The 20,421-nt window shown below is 42.7% G+C and overlaps 1 protein-coding gene across 1 annotated transcript in view; it reads left to right on the top strand.

Moving 5' to 3' along the window:
• LOC124038040 (collagen alpha-1(XXIV) chain-like) overlaps nt 1-20,421 on the top strand; it is a 108,138-nt gene that overhangs the window by 58,754 nt on the left and 28,963 nt on the right. Inside the window, exons 24-29 of the mRNA XM_046353417.1 lie at nt 7,171-7,224; nt 9,756-9,809; nt 16,360-16,416; nt 17,110-17,163; nt 18,967-19,020; nt 19,130-19,183. Of these exons, the coding sequence (XP_046209373.1) occupies nt 7,171-7,224; nt 9,756-9,809; nt 16,360-16,416; nt 17,110-17,163; nt 18,967-19,020; nt 19,130-19,183 (327 nt within the window). The remainder of the gene's footprint in view (nt 1-7,170; nt 7,225-9,755; nt 9,810-16,359; nt 16,417-17,109; nt 17,164-18,966; nt 19,021-19,129; nt 19,184-20,421) is intronic.

The raw sequence follows: 20,421 nt of genomic DNA on the forward strand, positions 1-20,421 counted from the left end.
GACGTGTACGAAAGTGTTTCCAGTTCCCGTCAATATCCAGAAACTTCGCACAGCCATTGAAGAGGAGAGGGACAACATTCCACAGGCCACAATCAACGGCGGCATGAGGCAAATGGTGGCCACACCAGACACTGACTGGTTTTCTGATCCAAGTCCCTGACTTTTTTTAAAGCATCTGTGGGGGCCCGATTAATTTCTTTCTACTGACTGATGTCCTTATATAGTGTGACTGAGTAAAATATTTTAAATTGTTGCAAGTTGCGTTTATATTTTTGTTCAGTGTAGTCCCCATCTCATTGGCAGGTCTGTGATATTCCATTAATAAGACTAACTCATTTCCATGAGTGTCTCCGGAGAATAACCAACTGTAAAAACATCTGAAACAGTAAAAAGAGAAAGCAGAGTAACCTAAACATTACTTTGTTCAAACCTGGCCAAGCCTCGGTCGGCTCAGTAGCTTAAAACTAATGCAAAGTGATCGGAGTCTTTTCCTATGTCATTCCATTATAAGCTCTGAAGCTAATCTTTCTCTGTTCCCTTTCAGTCGGTCAACTCAGTACAACACAAGCTATGGGGGGAGTTCACGCGCTACCGCCCTCTGCTCAAGAACATTAGAACACGTGCCTCTCCGGAAGCCCTGTGTTCCACATGATAAACCTGAGGCACGGATTCACTCCTTCAATTCTTCTGCTCTTCACCTCGAGCTGAGCAGAACAATTCAGACATTTCTTAAAAATAAGCTAAATGTATCAGGCTTAACTGTCCCAATTAAGGAGGGGATGCACACACGTTGTGTCTGTTAAAGTTTGGTAACTGGTTTTGTGAAGTTCCCTACCAATTCTTCTGCCTGTTTAGACTTGGCTGAGTACGATTGCAAACACAATGAAAAGGATCAAGGCTAACAAGACAGATTCGGGTTTAAGACCATGCCCAAATAAATAAAAGATACTCACGTTAAAAATAAATAAAAATAACTCCCTCCAACGATACTCTTATGGCTTCTTCTCACAAGTGCCCGTACCTTGACTGGGTCTGAGTTACGGAACCCGGGGATGAATTGGGACTTGTTCTGTCTGTCTGAGGCGTGCGAAAGCAGCCCTAGCTCAATCCATTTGCTGTGCGCTCTGTCGCCGGCTAAGGGAGGTAACTTTAAGTGAGAGGGCGGCCGGGTCGGTGTGTGCTCCATACCTCTCTTCCCAGACTTGGCCGATGATCTGGTTTAATGTGGATGGGATCAGGCTCAACAGCACTGCATAGCGTGCCAGTCAGGTTAGCGAGCTAGCTACCGTACTGCCACAGGCGATCCCTGTCTCACATGGTGGAACTGTTTTTGTTGCTCTCTCGTTTAGCATCGTTCAGTCCCTTGGTTATTCTAAACGGGCCGTGCTGTGGTCAGAGAGATTCTCGAGACCGAAAGAAGATGCCACTCGGTGTTCTTTGGCTAGCTCTGTGCTGGCAGCGGGCTTGGCTAGCACTTGAGGTACGCGGCCCTCACCGACGCTCGTTAAATATGAGCAGGTCAGAGATGTAATCTGAGGGCGACCGATGCCGTCTTTGAGCCGTCCCAGACATCCTGATATTTTCAAACATGTTTTCCCAACAACATTTGCAGTGCTCTTGTATTGTGAGATGTGCAACGACACGTTTTTGAGAACATGATCAGCAATAGCCAATGACAGTTTGCCAGAGATGAAGCCAGTGAGATTATGATGTTGTATCGCATCACCCTGAAAGTGTAGACTTGAGCAGGGGTGATGACTACTGCTAGTATGCGTTTGTACTTGCGAAAGAGTTAAATCGTTACAGCTCTGAAGTCCGCGAGAAAAGTTATTCAATTAAAACATGTATTGGCTGAACATTTCAACTCTGTATGGCAAGCATGAAAGTCTGACTGACCCCGTTTTGAGGCTGTTTTGAGCCACAGCTTGTTGTAGCTATGTTGACAAAATAAACACATCACTTCATTACTTTCACGAGACAGCGTGCTAACAAGAATCCTCACAACAGTGTGGCCCCACACTGTGCCAAGTCATTTGCACCACTACTTTGACAAGACAAAAAAATAGGCTACAGAAAAGAAGGTTGTTTAATGTGAAAGGCTCAGCAATGTTTCGATTTTTAAATTGTTGTAGTGTACCCCTGGCATAAGAAGCCGTATGGCTGACGTAGGCTATCATTATGTGTCCGACCCCCTGGTTCTTAGGTAGCAAATTTGTATTTTTTAATTTTATTTTTTACATTGGATAAAAGTAGCGACTCAGAGCTAGAAAATCATACACTGCAGTTGAGGATCAATGGGAAAGGAAATCTGCTTCGAACGTTGATAAACTTGAAACCACACTTTTGAGGTAATTCGCCCTTGAATGTTTTGGTAAACCTACTGGAGAGCTCCTCTTTTTCTACACCCATTCAGCATCGCTCACATCCTCTTAAGCCTTGTGGTAAACACATGCTATATCAAATAAAAGTTTATTTGTCACATGCACAGGATACAGAAGGTGTAAACGGTACAGTGAAAGTACTTGCAGAGTATCAATGTCAAAAACAAAGTGTCCAGATAAAAATATTTTATAAATATTTTATCATTATTAAATGATACTTACCTGACACACTTATCTAAATTGATCGGTCATGTGAAGGAAATGCTATAACTACCCCTCACCCACTTCTAGCTAATTGGATGGGTCACTATTGTCTAGACATGTGAACATTTTCATGAAATACAATCGATGGCCGTTATCACCCCCAGACACACCTGCTAATTCGATGGGTCATGAAATAATCAGGCCAAAGTGGAGTCTTTTGTTTAGACATGTAGCTAACTAGCTAAACAATTAACCGGCTTAACCCCAACTCATGTTACTACCAATACAAACATTGTCATATCTGCAGATAGCTAAAGCTAACAAACTAGGTTCAATGTTAACTAGCTAACATTAGGCTATAACAAGCAATGCAAATGGGTTTCTGATTCAAATAATATTACTACACAGATCATACACGTAATGTTAGCTAGTGAGCCAGCAAGCTACCGTTTGCTAGCTAACTAACAGTATACTTTAACTTGCAATAAAAATGAATTTCTGACTAAATTAGAAACGTATATTTGGAAAATGTAGCTACTCTTATCTGTATACATGAATGAACGCTTCACGGCAGACGGGAACATTTTAGCTACATTTTTTTTGTAGCTACATCTTGTTTGGCCAGCGTTGTCAAGTCACCCCAGTTCACACTGACCATGGCGTGTGCAGAAAGCTAATCACTTATTCCTACTGATCTGTTGATAGCGCCGGCTAAATTCAGAGCATCAATGTTGTTAAGAAAAGTAGCAAAACGTTTGTAGTTCTCGATGGTTAATGTTATATCTTTCAGAAACGGTGCAGTAGAAAGGACTGTCAACACATACTGAACAGCTCACGTTATAGACAGAAGCGTGCTACATGGCAGACCAATCTAAACTCATCTCCTGGCATGTCCAGCCCATACATTATCTCAGCCAATCATGGCTAGTGGGAAGGTTCCTGACTTTTTTCCTGGCTAAACCAACTAGGCTCGTAATTTAACAATTGTATTTGTATTTATGGATGGAATACAGGTTTGTGAAGATACGTGAAAGTTCACATGTTCCAAAAGGCATATCTGCCCCAAAAATACGCCTTTTGAAAAAAAATGTAGATTTACGTTCAAATGCTGCTCCTGTGAGGTACTGAGGTGCAACATACACCTAGTTTCCTGAAATGAGTCACATATGTGATAACAATCAAACATTGATGGAGCTCATGTGCCTATAAAAGGGCCTGGCTGCAGGCGGGCTATACGGTATCAGGCACTCTATTTCCACAAGGGGGCTACCCTCCCCATAGGTAGCTTATTACTGGGATGCATTGCTGATTCCTCCCTCTAGCTCACTGGTCCCTATGAGGTGCTTAGTGATACAGGTTATGGACTCGGCAATCATGCTGTTATCCCAAACACGGTCTCTGTGGTTCATGCTGTCTGAACTCCAAGATAAGCTGGCTGTCTCTTGCTCAATACGTTTTGTTCCTAGGAATTGGATCCGATTACGAATCACCCTGTCTGTTATCACAGATGGGGTCAGTTTTTCAGAGCGGTCTGGTACCTATGACTGCTGGGCCTGATAACCTCCATGATATTTTTTTATTTGTGCACCAACTTGGTGAGAGGGGAGATGGCACAGGCTCAAATCAATTCCAAATGAATTTGTCATATGCTCCGAATACAACCTGTGGAGACATTACAGTGAAATTCTTACTTACAAGCCCTTAACCAACAACGCAGTTTTAAGAAAATAAGTGTTAAGTAAAAAATAGCTAAGTAAAAATAAAAGTAACAAATAATTAAACAACGGCAGTAAAATAACAATAGTGAGGCTAAATACAGGGGGAACCGGTACCAAGTCAATGTGCGGGGCACTAGGTAGTTGAGGTAATATGTACATGTTGGTAGAGTTAAAGTGACTATGCCTAGATAATAAACAGAGTAGCAGCATTGTAAATGACGGGTCTGGGTAGCCCTTTGATTAGCTGTTCAGAAGTCTTATGGCTTGGGGGTAGAAGCTGTTAAGAAGCCTTTTGGACCTAGACTTGGTGCTCCAGTACCACTTGCCTTGCGGTACCAGAGAGACCAGTCTATAACTAGGGTGGCTGGAGTCTAACCATTTTTAGGGCCTTTCTCTGACACAGCCTGGTATAGAGGTCCTGGATGGCAGGAAGCTTGGCTAGGCCATACACACTGGGCCATACACACTACTCTCTGTAGTGCCTTGCGGTCGGATGCCGAGCAGTTGTCATACCAGGCAGTGATGCAACCAGTCAAGATGCTCTAGATGGTGCAGCTGTACAACCTTTTGAGGATCTGAGGACCCATGACAAATGTTTTCAATTTCCTGAGGGGGAATAGGCCCGACTGTCTTAGTGTGTTTGGACCATGAAAGTATGTTGGTTATGTGGACACCAAGGAACTTGAAGCTCTTAACTTGCTCCACTACAGCCGTTGAGATGAGAATGGAGGCGTGCTTGGTCCTCCTTTTCCTGTAGTCCACAATCATCTCCTTGCTCTTCATCACATTGAGGGAGAGGTTGTTGTCCTGGCACCACACGGCCAGGTCTCTGACCTCCTCCCTGTAGGCTGTCTCATCATTATCAGTGAACAGGCATACCACTGTTGTCATCTGCAAACGTGATGATGGTGTTGGAGTCGTCCCTGGCCATGCAGTCATGAGTGAACAGGGAGTACAGGAGGGGACTGAGCACACAACCCTGAGGGGCCCCGTGTTGAGGATCAGTGTGGCGGATGTGTTGTTACCTACCCTTACCACCTGGAGGGTGGCCGTCAGGAAGTCCAGGATCCAGTTGCAGAGGGAGGTGTTTAGTCCCAGGGTACTTAGCTTGCCTTCCTCCCCAGATGTTCGCTGTGATAACGGTACCCCCAAGTGGCACAACCAATTGTGTAAATGGACAAATGTACAGGTGATGTTCCACCCCTTCAGATGGCACTATTTTGGGAGACTCTCTGTCTGTGTCACCCAACTGCCCTGGATTATGTGAGCAGCGAAGTCGGGGTACAGGCTACAATTTGTTGTGCATCCCTGTGCAGTGTCTGGGGCTCAGGATATTGGACTACCTGGATAATTGGCTAGTGGTAGCCAAGGGAGCGGGTGTTGTTACCTGCATTCATGCTGGTTTCCCATGTTCAGTCTCTGGGTTTCATAGTGGATCAAGAATAGCTATTTGGCTCCATCTCAGTACATTCCGTCTCGAGTTGGACACAATCGAGGTTCGTGGGTTCTTGTCCCCCTATTGGGAGGCCGGTTTTTGTGCTGCTTGCCCCAATTTTGTCTATGTCGTTTTTGCCAGTGCCTGTGCCTATTAGGGATGATGGTTTCTATAATAGCCCTGGTCACCCCCCTGTTGCTGATGCAACCTTTCCAGCTGTAGATAATAGACACTCGCTTGGACGCACCGTGCCAATTAAACCGGTCACTCCGTGTCCCCATCATGCCTACAGCTCTGGCTCGGTGGAGGGACCCACTCTGTTGTTGCTGGGGACCCCCATGGGTCGAGTTATATCCCGCAGAGTGATCACGACAGGCTCATCCTCCCAAGGGCGGAGTGCGCTGTGCAAAAGGGCAGCTCAATTTGGGAGTTGCGGACAATGTCGCAGAGCGTGCTGCACATCAATTAGCTGGGGCTTTTGACAGTGTACATAGTACTCGGGTGCTTTTTCCCCATTCTTGCCAGGCCATTATGAGGACCAACAGCATACATCAACAGACAGAGAGTGTTGCGGTCTCGGTTCCTATTGTCCCAGTGTGGACTTTCACTCACCAGTGTAGCCCACAGTGTGAATATGGATGTGGCAGGATAGGATCATTAGGCAGCGCACAGATTGCGCAATACCCGGGAACTGCAGGTGTGCCGTGGGCAATTTCAATTGGTGTCCGCTGGGGTTGGCTTGGAGTGTGATTTCATGTCTCCGTAGCTGTGTTGTACCGAGTTGACCGACTCAAAGGGGATGTACAGTTATGACTATAACTACTGTTCCCTGAAGGAGGGAAACAAGGAACAACACCTGTTCGGGCCCCACGCCGCCCAGTTCCAGGGCCTTATCACCTGTGGAAGGCGGGGCTTCCGTTGAGGCACGAGGTTCATTGGCCTTGTCAGGCCAAGCGCTCAAACTCCCCCCATAGCTGTGTTGTACCTTGCTTCCCTCCTTCAGGGAACAGTAGTTATAGTTCTAACTGTATGTTTTGTATAGCAATTAGCAGCTTGCTAATCTGGTAGTATTTGCGGACAAGCAATATCCCTATTAGGTTCTGTTATGAGTTGTAAAAGCCTGATGTCAGAAACAGAGCAGAGGATATGAATACTCGTTTTCCCCCTGCAGCACGGGATCACGCAGGAAAAAGAAGAAGACGCCAGGATGTTCCTTTCAGTTGAGAACAGAACTCCCTTTCCAGTGTTAGGCCTTAAACTCTGTTGTGATAGCCGGTGAAGGAAAATATGTATGCCTTAGTGACATACAACCCCTCAGTTCGATGGATTCAGACGCCAAGGTTATATTTAGCATTACCACATAGTACAGATAGAATATCAAAACAAATTGCTGTAAAAACTAATGTGTGGCTGTTTTCTGCATCATTTTCAGGGTCGTCCGGGATTTATGGGGCCTGGGGGTATGCCTGGAATGGCAGGATACACAGTGAGTTACTCCTGTCTGGCTATAATAATAACATACACACACTTCTCTTTCTCCCAGTCTTTCTCTTTCTCTCCATCAATCCCTCTGTCTCTCTCGATCTTTCTTTCTCTCCTCAAGTCAATTCCTCACTCGTCTCACACACACACACACACACACACACACACACACACACACACACACACACACACACACACACACACACACACACACACACACACACACACACACACACACACACACACACACACACACACACACACACACACACACACACACACACACACACACACACACACACACACACACACACACACACACACACACAACAAAACAGGTGTGAATCTAAGTCCTGTTCTGGTGACATGTCACTCACACCAAATCATGACTCCAAAGTGTCCTTATCAGATTCATCTCTATTCACCTCAAAGCAGTGCTTGACTTGGACAGGAGCTCACCAGAGCTGAATACCTGCACCTCAAAATGTTCTACTGCTCCTGTTCCTCTTATTGAATATTAGATCATAAATATTGTGGAGCTCCTGCACCTAAATATAAACAGTTCCGGCACCCAAAATGAACACTGGCACTTATTTCAGTCCAAGTCAAGCAATGCCTCAGAGACATTCACCCCAAAGGACCTGAGAGGATCTGACATGGCCTCTGTTCTGTTCCTACACATCCCACTGAACGCAACACGCCCTCAGGTCATCTCTAAGTCTCTTTAAGCCCATTCCAGAGTTCTTTAAAGAGGTGGCATCCATTGCCAACTCCCCCGGCTGTCTCTTTCTGTGTATTTTTGCATTGGCTTTGAACCTTCACTCTTGAAGTGAAATAATGTGTGGATTGGAAACATCTTTTCCTCTGACAAGCAAGGCGTGGCCGTGGCCGCTGCCTCGCCTTCTGGCTTCTCTCTAGTCCAACACAAGACAACAGAACACCTGGTGTCGAATCACTATCAAGCTTGCACACACACACACACACACACCCATGACACCAACAGTGCTCTGCAGCCAAATACAACTAGACAACGGGACACCTGTGTCGTATCAATACCAAAGCAAACAAAATATCAAGCCAGAACAGAGAGGAAAGCTATACTGGAAATGGTAAAGCCCAAACCCTTAAAACCACATTCTTTGGCACCTCAACAGCCAGGTCATTGCCAGTTTTCATTCTGTTTTTGAGTCAAACACAACTAGACAACAGAATGTATCAATAATACCACAGCAACACACACCAAACAGGAACAAAGGAGAAAGGTAAACAAACCCTTATACCCAAATCCTCTGGCAACTCCGGAGGACGCCAGGCCATTGCCAGTCTAATTCTGTTTTTTAGTTAGATAACGACGTAGGGCACCACAAGTTCACCTTGTATCTATTTAGTTAGTTTGTATTGCACACTCACTCTTAGCTTGCTCATACACCCACGTTTTTGAGTGATTTCTGCCAAAGCAGTAATTATACCAGGGAAATATCTCTCTCCTTTGCTGTCCTTAGTGTGTTTATTATACACCCATGATTATACACTGGTGACACATGTTGACAATCTATGCCATGTCAAGTTCTGTGTTATTGTACTGTCTGTCTACAGTGAGTTGCAGTGTATGACTTGTCAGGTGAATAATCATGGGTTTGGTTATTCTTAGGGCCACGCTGGCAAGCCAGGATCCAATCTACGCCATGTCAAGTTCTGTGTTATTGTACTGTCTGTCTACAGTGAGTTGCAGTGTATGACTTGTCAGGTGAATAATCATGGGTTTGGTTATTCTTAGGGCCACGCTGGCAAGCCAGGACCCAATCTACGCCATGTCAAGTTCTGTGTGTCTGTCTGTTAACTGTCTGAATAATCTACAGTGAGTTGCAGTGTATGACTTGTCAGGTGAATAATCATGGGTTTGGTTATTCTTAGGGCCACGCTGGCAAGCCAGGATCCAATCTACGCCATGTCAAGTTCTGTGTTATTGTACTGTCTGTCTACAGTGAGTTGCAGTGTATGACTTGTCAGGTGAATAATCATGGGTTTGGTTATTCTTAGGGCCACGCTGGCAAGCCAGGATCCAATCTACGCCATGTCAAGTTCTGTGTTATTGTACTGTCTGTCTACAGTGAGTTGCAGTGTATGACTTGTCAGGTGAATAATCATGGGTTTGGTTATTCTTAGGGCCACGCTGGCAAGCCAGGATCCAATCTACGCCATGTCAAGTTCTGTGTTATTGTACTGTCTGTCAGTGAGTTGCAGTGTATGACTTGTCAGGTGAATAATCATGGGTTTGGTTATTCTTAGGGCCACGCTGGTAAGCCAGGATCCAATCTACGCCATGTCAAGTTCTGTGTTATTGTACTGTCTGTCAGTGAGTTGCAGTGTATGACTTGTCAGGTGAATAATCATGGGTTTGGTTATTCTTAGGGCCACGCTGGCAAGCCAGGATCCAATCTACGCCATGTCAAGTTCTGTGTTTTTGTACTGTCTGTCAGTGAGTTGCAGTGTATGACTTGTCAGGTGAATAATCATGGGTTTGGTTATTCTTAGGGCCACGCTGGTAAGCCAGGATCCATTGGACCTCCTGGGCCCAAAGGTGAAAAGGTAACGTGAGCATTTGTCCTCCTTCTGCACACAGTATTACGTTTTTAGCCTATATATATATATGCCATGTACAGTGCCTTCAGAAAGTATTCATACCCTTTGACTTTAAATTGAAATGGATTAAATTGTTTGTTTTTTCTCTCACCCATCTACACACAATACCCTATAATGACAACATGTTTTTAGAAAAAATTGAAAATGTATTGAAAATGAAACACATAAGTATCTAATTTAGATTAGTATTCACACTCGATACTTTACAGATGCACCTTTGGCAGCGATTACAGCTGTGAGTTTTTCTGGGCAAGTCTCTAAGAGCTTTCCACACCTGGATTGTGCAACACTTTCCCATTATTCTTTTCAAAATTCTTCAAGCTCTGTCAAATGGGTTGTTGATCATTGTAAAAAAAAATATTTCCAGGGCTTGCCATAGACTTTCAAATAGATTTAAGTCAAAACAAGCGGCAGTTGGTGCCGTTTAAGATGAGGGAGGATGATAGAGCTGCTTGAATTTTTGCGCCAGGAGTGGCATAAAGTCACCCAACATCAATGTGAAAGACTGGTGGAGAGCAGGCCAAGACGTATGAAAGCTGTGATTGAAAATCAGGGTTATTCCACAAAATATTGATTTCTGAACTCTTCCCAAGTTAAAACATTGGTATTGTGTTGTTTAACAATGAATATGAACTTATTTTCTTTGCATTTATTCGAGGTCTGACAACACTGCATCTTTTTTGTTTTTTTGACCAGTTGTCATTTTTTGACAATATTTTATTTGGAATTTGGAAGAAATGTTGTCAGTAGTTTATAGAATAAAGCAATTATTCTAGCAAGCATTTTTCAATTTTCATTTTACCCAAACACATACCTATAAATAGTAAAATCAGAGAAACTGATCATTTTTGTCTCTTCATTTTTTCCAAAGCTGTATATAACATCACTAAAATCTAAAGCCGGCAGCAATGTACATATCATACCAGCTCCTTCCTGGCCTCCAGAGAAAAACAAGCCTTGTGTCGGTAATAAAAACCTATTTTCAGCTTGAGCTTCTATGTTCTCTACATGAACAGTGAAGCTCAGCTTGTCATCCACCCACACTCCCAAATATTTGTACACTTTGACCTGATCGGGATTAGTTACATAGTATGTCCATCCAATGTAGCAATGACATGATTAGGCATTAGAAAATACCATGCATTTTGTTTGAACCGAATTCAGCTTCAAATCATACAGATTCTGTTGTATGGTGTTAAATCTTCTTTGGGCATTTTCAAATGCTAAACTAGATGAACTACTACCACTTGAATAAAGAACAGTGTAATCTGCATAAAATTAAATCTGTTGTTTTAATATGGTCCCAAATGTTGATGATATACAAAATGAACAACAGTGGGCCCAAAATAGAACCTTGCGGAACACCTGAGCACAACCCTAAGGACTCAGATCTACAACCATCCACCATTACACATTTTGTACGATTCGATAGTTAATTTATAAACCAATCTAGAGCATGACCAGCAATTCAATAACATTTTAACCTTTGCACCAGCACAGCATGGTCCACGGTGTCAAATGCCTTCGACAAATCAATAAAGACACACAATGTAACTTCTTGTCAAGAGCACAATGGATGTCATTTAAAAGCTTCAAAGATGCTGAAACAATGCTGTGGCCAGACCTAAAATGTGATTACATTCCATTTAAGATGTTGTTTTCTTGGAGGTAGTCCTTCAGCTGCCTACTAACTAAGGATTCCAGTACCTTAGACAGTACAGACAATTTTGATATGGGTCGATAGTTGTCAAGTAGCGAAGAATCTCCACCTTTCAGGAGAGGCAGTACAAAAGCAGATTTCCATAACTTTGGGATTTACTTAATGTCAAGCGCGAGGTTAAAAATACGAGTTGAGGGGGAGCAATGATTTCTTCAGCTATGTGTAGGAGGCGGGGCTCAAGATCATCAGGGCCAGGCGATTTCTTTCTATCTATTTCTTTCAGGGCTTTACGCACTTCTGAAAGAGAGAAGGATGAGAATGAGAACACTGGTGAAGGAGTGCACAGGGGTGTCAGGTAAATTCACAGGAGGCTCATTTAGACGTTTAACCTTTTCAAATAAACTGTCTGCATCTAGAAAATGCTGATTCAAGGCTTTCAGAATGGAGGTGGTTCTCTCAGTTACAATCTGGGTGTCTACCAACAATTGTTTGTTTGGGAAGCTGTGTATCTTTTTTGCACTCCAAACCTTTCACTACTTACCAAAATTGGGAGGGATGATTGAAATTATATGAGGTTTAAGGTAGTGGTCTGCTTTCAGTTTTCAGGTCATAGCCACACCCAGATTTCAAAGATGTTTAAAAGCCATCCAACCATCCCCCGAACCAGACCTTATTGCTTTAGCCCACATGGCATTTTGTTCCCTTATGATTTGAGTAAATTCATCAGTAAACTAAGGCTTCTCTCTGCCCTTAATCCTGATTTTTTTTAAAGGGGCATGCCTATTGCATACACCCTGGAATGCGTTGTAGAAGTAAGAAAAGGCTAATTCGACAACAGGGATTAATTCAAAACTATTCCATTCAATGCTAAATACTTCATGTAAAAAACCTTGAATATCAAACTGCTTCCAGTTTCTTTTCGTAATGACACGTGGAAATCACTTAGGAATTTTACCATCTCTCACACAGGCAATAGCAGAGTGATGACGTATGTAATTTGTCAAAAGATACCAGATGCATGAAAACGATGAGAAGTGTTGGTTAAGATCAAATCAATCAGAGGTTTTCAACCCTTCAACAGTTACACTGTTGACAATCTCGACTGAGATTATAGGTATTGCATAGAATTTTGAGTTGATCAGAGCTAGATGTTAACCAATTCTTATTCAGATCCCCCATCAAGACAAACTCAGAGTTGACATGCTGTGATAACAATTTGAAAATACAATCCAATACAACCCCTGCCGACTACTGAATGCGGCAAGAATTTCAGGACCTGGGTTAGATTGCACATTTCCAGACAGTAGAAGCAGCAAGATAATGGCATGTCTAGGTCGAGGGTTACAACATTTGGATTTACAGACAGCACTTGAACAACAATCCACAGTCACCAGAGTCTTTTAATTTCAGGAGATGTGTAAAGTTCAGAGACGTGGTTAAGTACCAAGAGAACAGTCCTGACATGTAAACGCAAAAGTCAGATTTCTCACATGTTGTTTGGGAAATTAAATTCCAGACCAGAATGGATGGTCATGTAAATGCAGGGAGCGGAATGTTTGGTGGGAGCCTCCTCCAAGTACAGCTAATGTGAGGCAACTCTACGAAAAGCATGCATATTAGATGACTGTCATTCATATTCCATTCACCCAGCTCAATGTAACATCAATAGGTTTAGGCTTCTCGCAACTATCTACGTGTGCACCTCCTCTCACCTTTTCTCTTTACTTGTGGACTTCAGTGCACAACACATCAGCTGTCTGTGACCAGGTGAAAAAAACTTGACAAGCCAATCCTTCATATCATGACCGCTAACTGCTACACGCAGACAACTATAATCGCTACACACAGCCTGTATTCAAAAAAAATCTTCAGCAATCTGACACAATACCTCATAATGACAAAGCGAAAACACGTTTTTATTCATCTTTGCAAATGTAATGCAAATAAAATAAAATAATTCTTAATTGCATAACTATTCAAAATTGAGCTCAGGACCATCATGTTTCCATTGATCACCCCTCGAGATGTTTCCACAACTTGGAGTACAGCTGTGGTAAATTCAATTGATTGGACTTGATTTGGAAAGGCACACACCTGTCTACATAAGGTCCCGCAGTTGCATGTCAAAACAAAAACCAAGCCATGAGGTCAAAAGAATTGTCCGTAGAGCTCTGAGACAGGATTGTGTCGAGGCACAGATCTGGGGAAGGGGAACAAACAAATGATGCCTCATTGAAGGTCCCCAAGAACACAGTGGCCTCCATCATTCTTAAATGGAAGAAGTTTGGAACCACCAAGGCTCTTCCTAGAACACAGTGGCCTCCATCATTATTAAATGGAAGAAGTTTGGAACCACCAAGGCTCTTCCAAGAACACATTGGCCTCCATCATTCTTAAATGGAAGAAGTTTGGAACCACCAAGGACCACTAAGACTCTTCCTGCTGGCAGACCAGCCAAACTGAGCAATCAGGGGAGAAGGGCCTTGGCCAGGGAGGTGATCAAGAACCCAGAGTTCCTCTGTTGAGATGGGAGAACCTTCCAGAAGGACAACTATCTCTGCAGCACTCCACCAGTCAGACCTTTATGGTGGAGTGGCCAGACGGAAGCCTCTCCTCAGTAAAAGGCACATGACAGCCTACTTGGAGTTTGACAAAAGGCACCTAAAGACTCTCAGACCATTAATATTAGACCAATGTAATATTTCATTTTTTTTATTTTTAATAAATTAGCAAACATTTCTAAACCTGTTTTTGCTTTGTCATTACGGGGTATTGTGTGGGGCTCCCGAGTGACACAGCGATCTAAGGCATTGCATCTCAGTGTAAGAGGCGTCACTACAGTCCCTGGTTCGAATCCAGGCTGTATCACATCTGGCCGTGATTGTGTGTCCCATAGGGCGGCGCACAATTGGCCCAGCATCGCTGGGGTAGGCCGTCATTCTAAATAATCATTTGTTCTTAACTGACTTGCCTGGTTAAATAAAGATGAAATAAAGATTGATGAAAATAACAAGTTAATCAATTTTAGGATAAGGCTGGAACGTAACGAAATGTGGAGAAAGTCAAGGGGTCTGAATTCTTTCCGAAGGCACTTTATTTAGTATAGTTTTATCGAAAAAGGATCATGTTTTTTTAATGTTTTACTATTTTAATTTGAATGAAATTCACTGAGGACAATGGTCCTCTCCTTCCTCCTCTGAGGATCCTCCACTGGTCACTGGTAACTCTGAAAGGTGAATTAATCTCCATAGCAGTGGGAGGGAAGTAAGGGTGCTGAGTGTTCTGCAGCACCCCCAGAAGAATAGTCATACAAAACAAAATATGCAGACTGTATATATGCAGTACCAGTCCAAGGTTTGGACAAACCTACCAGTTTTTTTTATTTGTACTATTTTCTATATTGTAGAATAATAGTGAATCCATTAAAACTATGAAATAACACATATGGAATCATGTAGTAACCAAAAAAGTGTTAAACAAATCAAAATATATCAAAATAACCATCAACTTTGTGAATCCATTGGTATTTAATAGGATACATATTATTTCACTGAATAAATGTTCTGAAAATATCTGATTTTCCTTGGTGTTTTAGTACCCTTATGGCACAGTGTCGCCCTGAGGTAGCAAACATGTATTTTCTTTAAATGTGGGGGATAAAAGTGATATTTCACTATTAATATCAGAAAGCCTAAATCTTCCAAGAAATAGGATGCAATATTTTTTGTGGGAAAAACCAAAATGTGTGCAGCAAAGGGCTAATAAAGAATGGCATTTTTTTTCAATTAACGCTGCAACTCAATTAACTCTGCAACTCAACTGCCACCAGTTTGATGCCAAAACACACATATTGACATCGTAAAATAAATAGTGTCAAACAATATATACAGAAAGGCGATTTCATGCTGAAACCATCCTATTGAACACCAATATTCAGGATAATGTTTTACTGCTTCGTCATCCAAAGTATATATATATATGTTTTATCATATATTGTACATGTGCCACACAGAGGGACAGATAGGACACCTGTGATTAACTGAAGTACGCAAAAAGGACCACTAGATGTCATGTGATAGATTACATCAAATCCTTGAAAGCAGACCTCCCATGTTTTATACAGGTCGGCTATTACATGATTTTAACGTGCTCCTGTTATTATAGAGATAATCTAGTGAAACTCGTACTTAGAAACATGTATAACTTGCTTATTGAGAACGTGCCTCACACGTGCAATACAATTTACAGGAACCGGTATTTTTTTTATTTGAGGAGAAGTGCGACGCGTAAAAGGCCAAATACTCGTTACGGCCAATCACAACGATGTTGACTGTCAACACTACGGACATATTGAGCAAAACACCGGATTTGTTTTCTTCTTCTGTTGCTATCACTCATTACTGTGCTGTTTAGTAAGCTGTAGTATCAAGCCTTAATGGACTAGGATATTCCATGCCCCTAGCCGAGTCGGAGTTGAAGACAGCGCAATAACCTGCAGAACTTGAGACATGTAGTGTTCAGCCATGGAATGTCTTGATTGGCCAGTGAGCGGTGAAACCCTCGTTACACGTACAAGTCGTTTATTCATCAAAACCCGCCATCTTGTGCCACCGCCAGCTATTGAGCTCATAATAACAGCTGTGGAAATATTGAGGACGCACTCCTGGACCTAGTGCGTTACCACCAGAGCTTAGATGTACCATTGCATTAGGCTTATTAAAATAGAGCTCGACAAATCTTAGATCTCCGTGTTCAGCGTATTTTAGGCCAAATGTCCTGAGTTATGAGCTGATTAAGTTGTGTCAGAGTGTGATACTTTGGCGTGTTGTGTTTCAGGGTTACTCCGGAGAAGACAGTAGGACCTCAGGACCTGCCGGGCCACTAGGTGAACCAGTAGGTCTTGCCTTCCTTCAACTTATCCTTCCTTTTCCTATGAGTGTGTGGCTTAGGGGTGAGTCAAAATGTCACCCTATTAAAGCATTATATAAGAATGCTCTAATAGTGGTGTTGCTTGAGGTATAGCTGTCCAACCATGCTGAACAGAGGTCCAAGAGAGTGGATGTCCAAAGTGGTATAGTAGTAGTATAGTAGTAGTATAGTAGTGGTATAGTAGTGGTATAGTAGTGGTATAGTAGTGGTATAGTAGTGGTATAGTAGTGGTGGTGTAGTGGTGTAGTAGTGGTGGTGTAGTGGTGGTGTAGTGGTGTAGTAGTAGTGGTAGTAGTAGTAGTGGTAGTAGTAGTAGTGGTGTAGTAGTAGTGGTGTAGTAGTGGTGTAGTAGTGGTGTAGTAGTGGTGTGGTAGTAGTGGTGTGGTAGTGGTATAGTAGTGGTATAGTAGTGGTATAGTAGTAGTATAGTACAGATTGTAAGTAGTGTAACCTTTGAGAAAGACGGTATTGTGGCTAAAGCCGATACTATGACAGATACACTAGCCCTTAGTGTTCCACTCCAGCCCAAACTAAGATGATCCATGGCAGAGTGTTTAAGGTGAAATACAGCTGTTCCTTAACATATTCAGAGCCCTAACGTACACTTAGTCACAAAGTGGTCGCCCTACTCATCTGATGGTGCGTGTGTTTTGGCAGGGTCCCCCGGGCGAGCGAGGAGATCGCGGAGAGCCTGGAGATGAGGGATATCAGGTAAAAACCACAACATCAAATGTATCACAAAAATTACATTTCAAGTTGTTTTTCTGTTCTGCTTCCTTTCTTCTTTTTTTTGGTGCTGGGTTGAAAAGCAGGCCTGTTGAGACCACACATATCTGAGACACAGAGCATCCCGGATTACTGAATTCCTAGCGATAAGCCAGGAGGAAATCTGGTGCTATTGGCATAGACACTGAAAACTCACACCGATGAAACACACACACAAACAGTTCAAGTCAGGTGTGAAGGTAGCACTACAAGATGAAAGTCGTGGAGAGTGGAATCCTAGAATCCCCAGCGGGACATTTGCCAGACTTCTCCCCTCCTATAAATAGTTTCCCAAAACGCAGCCCTCCTCAGACAGTCTGCCAGAGAGAGAGAGAGTGAGAGATAGCTTTAAAGGCCCAATGCAATGAGTAACAATTAAGTAGCTAACTGTGAATGTTTTCAATCAAAATTGCCAAAAGGAAGAAAATAAATGCTTCTTATTAAGAGCAATTTCTCAAGCAAGACTTTTGCTAGGACTGTCTGACATTGGTCTAATTGGGGAGGGGAAGACTGACACATAGCTGTTATTGGTAGAGAACTCTCTTTCCTATTGGTCTATTAACTCATTCATGGTGATGTCACCAGGCAGGCCAAAACTCCATCCCACCAAAACAGGCTGAAATTTCAGGCAGTCTTTTCAAACGGCTCTTACATTTAAAGGGCATATTCATCATATTCACAATTTCACAGTATAATTCCAACCTTGTTTGGAAATATATAAAACACAGGAAAGTGTTTTGAGGGCGCTGGGTTATTAAGCATTTATAAGTATTTTTCTGCTGAACTGGATCTGGGTTCAAAGTCACAGTGGCTAATATTTTTTTGGCTTGTTGAGAGGCTTGAGTGACTTTCAGGATTCCATTAATTAAACTAAAGGTCCATAACTCTACCTGTGTGTCTGTGTGTCTGTGTGTCTGTGTGTCTGTGTGTCTGTCTGTCTGTGTCTGTGTGTCTGTCTCTCTGTCTGTCTGTCTGTCTGTCTGTCTGTCTGTCTGTCTGTCTGTCTGTCTGTCTGTCTGTCTGTCTGTCTGTCTGTCTGTCTGTCTGTCTGTCTGTCTGTCTGTCTGTCTGTCTGTCTGTCTGTCTGTCTCTCTCTGTCTGTCTGTCTCTCTCTGTCTGTCTGTCTCTCTCTGTCTGTCTGTCTCTGTCTGTCTCTGTCTGTCTCTGTCTCTGTCTGTCTGTCTGTCTGTCTCTGTCTGTCTGTCTCTGTCTGTCTGTCTGTCTGTCTGTCTCTCTCTGTCTGTCTGTCTCTGTCTGTCTGTCTGTCTCTCTGTCTGTCTGTCTCTCTCTGTCTGTCTCTCTGTCTCTCTCTCTCTCTACGTCCGGGTCGACCTAGGGCGCTCCCCCCACTTAGTGGTAAATTTATAGAGCCCATTTAGTCTGAGCCACCTACAGCCTACTGTAATAAAAGATGTACCTACACAGCTTGGCCTGGGAACTACAGTACTATGTGGTTTGTTATTCATATGGTATGCACCTTAGAGGACCATATGGTGTTTACTGCTGTTGAAAGAAATATCGATACTTGCACACTGTTTTAACGCTCGCACATTGTTATTGTGAAACATTTCAACCTGAAGGACCTCTGATAACCTTGTGTAGCACATAGTGGAACAAGACGCAGTTGACTGTCCCCTGACCCCTAGCTGTCACTAAATTACATCTCCTCTTTATATACCCAGTTGAAGTGACTTTGTGGCTGTAGTGTTTCACCCGAATATAATGTGTTTGTCTCGTTGGTGTTTTCAGGGTCATATGGGTACCAGTGGACATCGTGGGGCTGTTGGAGCGCCAGGCCTTCCTGTAAGTCCAATACAATGCTCTGTGTAGGTCTTATCAGCATTGATTTCTGTGTCACATTTTGCACATTGACATAAGAATAAATCAAATAAGTGCGATTTTTGTTGTCTAGGGAACACCAGGGGAACCTGGAGAACAGGGCCCAAAAGGAGAAATGGGAACTCAGGTGCGTGTGTGTGATTATTTGTGAATCCCTGTGTCTGATTCATGCTGCTCCAGGCTTGGGGAAAGGAAAGGACAGAGTTTGTTAAATCATGTTTTCCTAGATCTCTAGATGAACTGTTACAGTACACTGTAGATGGTCAATAAAGTGTTATCACCAGGCTACTGCAGAAGCCTTCCTACAGGCTTCCTTGGCTCAAAACACCACGAGGGTTAGGTTTAATAAGCAATCACCTGTCCGTACTATGATCGAAGAGGAGACACTCACTTCCAAACTGCAACTCCTGATAGCCGTTAGATAACCGGAGAGATAACTGGTTATAACCTATCCCTCTTTTTGCTCTCGATCAACAATCTGAAGTGCCAGCGTGTATGCATTCTCTCACCCTTGCTTGGTTCTGCTACCTCCTCATAACAGAAAACATGAAGGGAGAGACAAAAACGATTTTACTGCCATGAAATCAGTCTGGGCCAAAACAATGCAGACAGGGTGCCTTTGATATTAGAGAAAGAGGAATGAGGAATGGAGGGGGAAATGGGGGGGGGTGAAAGAAGAGAATTGTTTGCTTGGCCACCCGCTATGCACTTCATGCTTCAAAGTGTTCTGTCTGATTTCCACAAGGCAACTCTTCATTTTCTTATTTTATTCTCTGAACACGAAAGGCAAGCTTGAGAATATATACTGGAATGCAAAAAAACGTTGGCATCAGTTAAACTTTTGGGAAAAAATGAATTACTTCACTTCAAGTCTGAATTACTTCACTTCAAGTCTGAATTACTTCACTTCAAGTCTGAATTACTTCACTTCAAGTCTGAATTACTTCACTTCAAGTCTGAATTACTTCACTTCAAGTCTGAATTACTTCACTTCAAGTCTGAGTTACTTTACTTCAAATCAGAATAATTTTGTTTCAAGTCTGAATTATTTCACTTGAAGTCTGAAGGATTTTAACTGCAGCTTAATAATGTGAATATACATTTTCAGCTGTGAAAATGATTATTTCTTACATAATGTTGCTCTTCATGGAATGTAGCTCTTTATGTATATTACTCTTTGATCTGCATATTTCATAACACACGCTGAGTTATCTACATACTGTACCTAGTTCTAAACACCTTTCACTTGTTAAGACATGTGAGTTGGCCTATTTGCCTATTTATTCAGATTGAGTGGATACTGTACAGAGATAGGATTCCTGTGAATGTATTCACCTTGGTGTGGAGTTTTGAATAGAGCCTGAA

Source organism: Oncorhynchus gorbuscha, linkage group LG06 (genome assembly GCF_021184085.1).
Source record: "Oncorhynchus gorbuscha isolate QuinsamMale2020 ecotype Even-year linkage group LG06, OgorEven_v1.0, whole genome shotgun sequence".
NCBI lineage: Eukaryota > Metazoa > Chordata > Actinopteri > Salmoniformes > Salmonidae > Oncorhynchus > Oncorhynchus gorbuscha.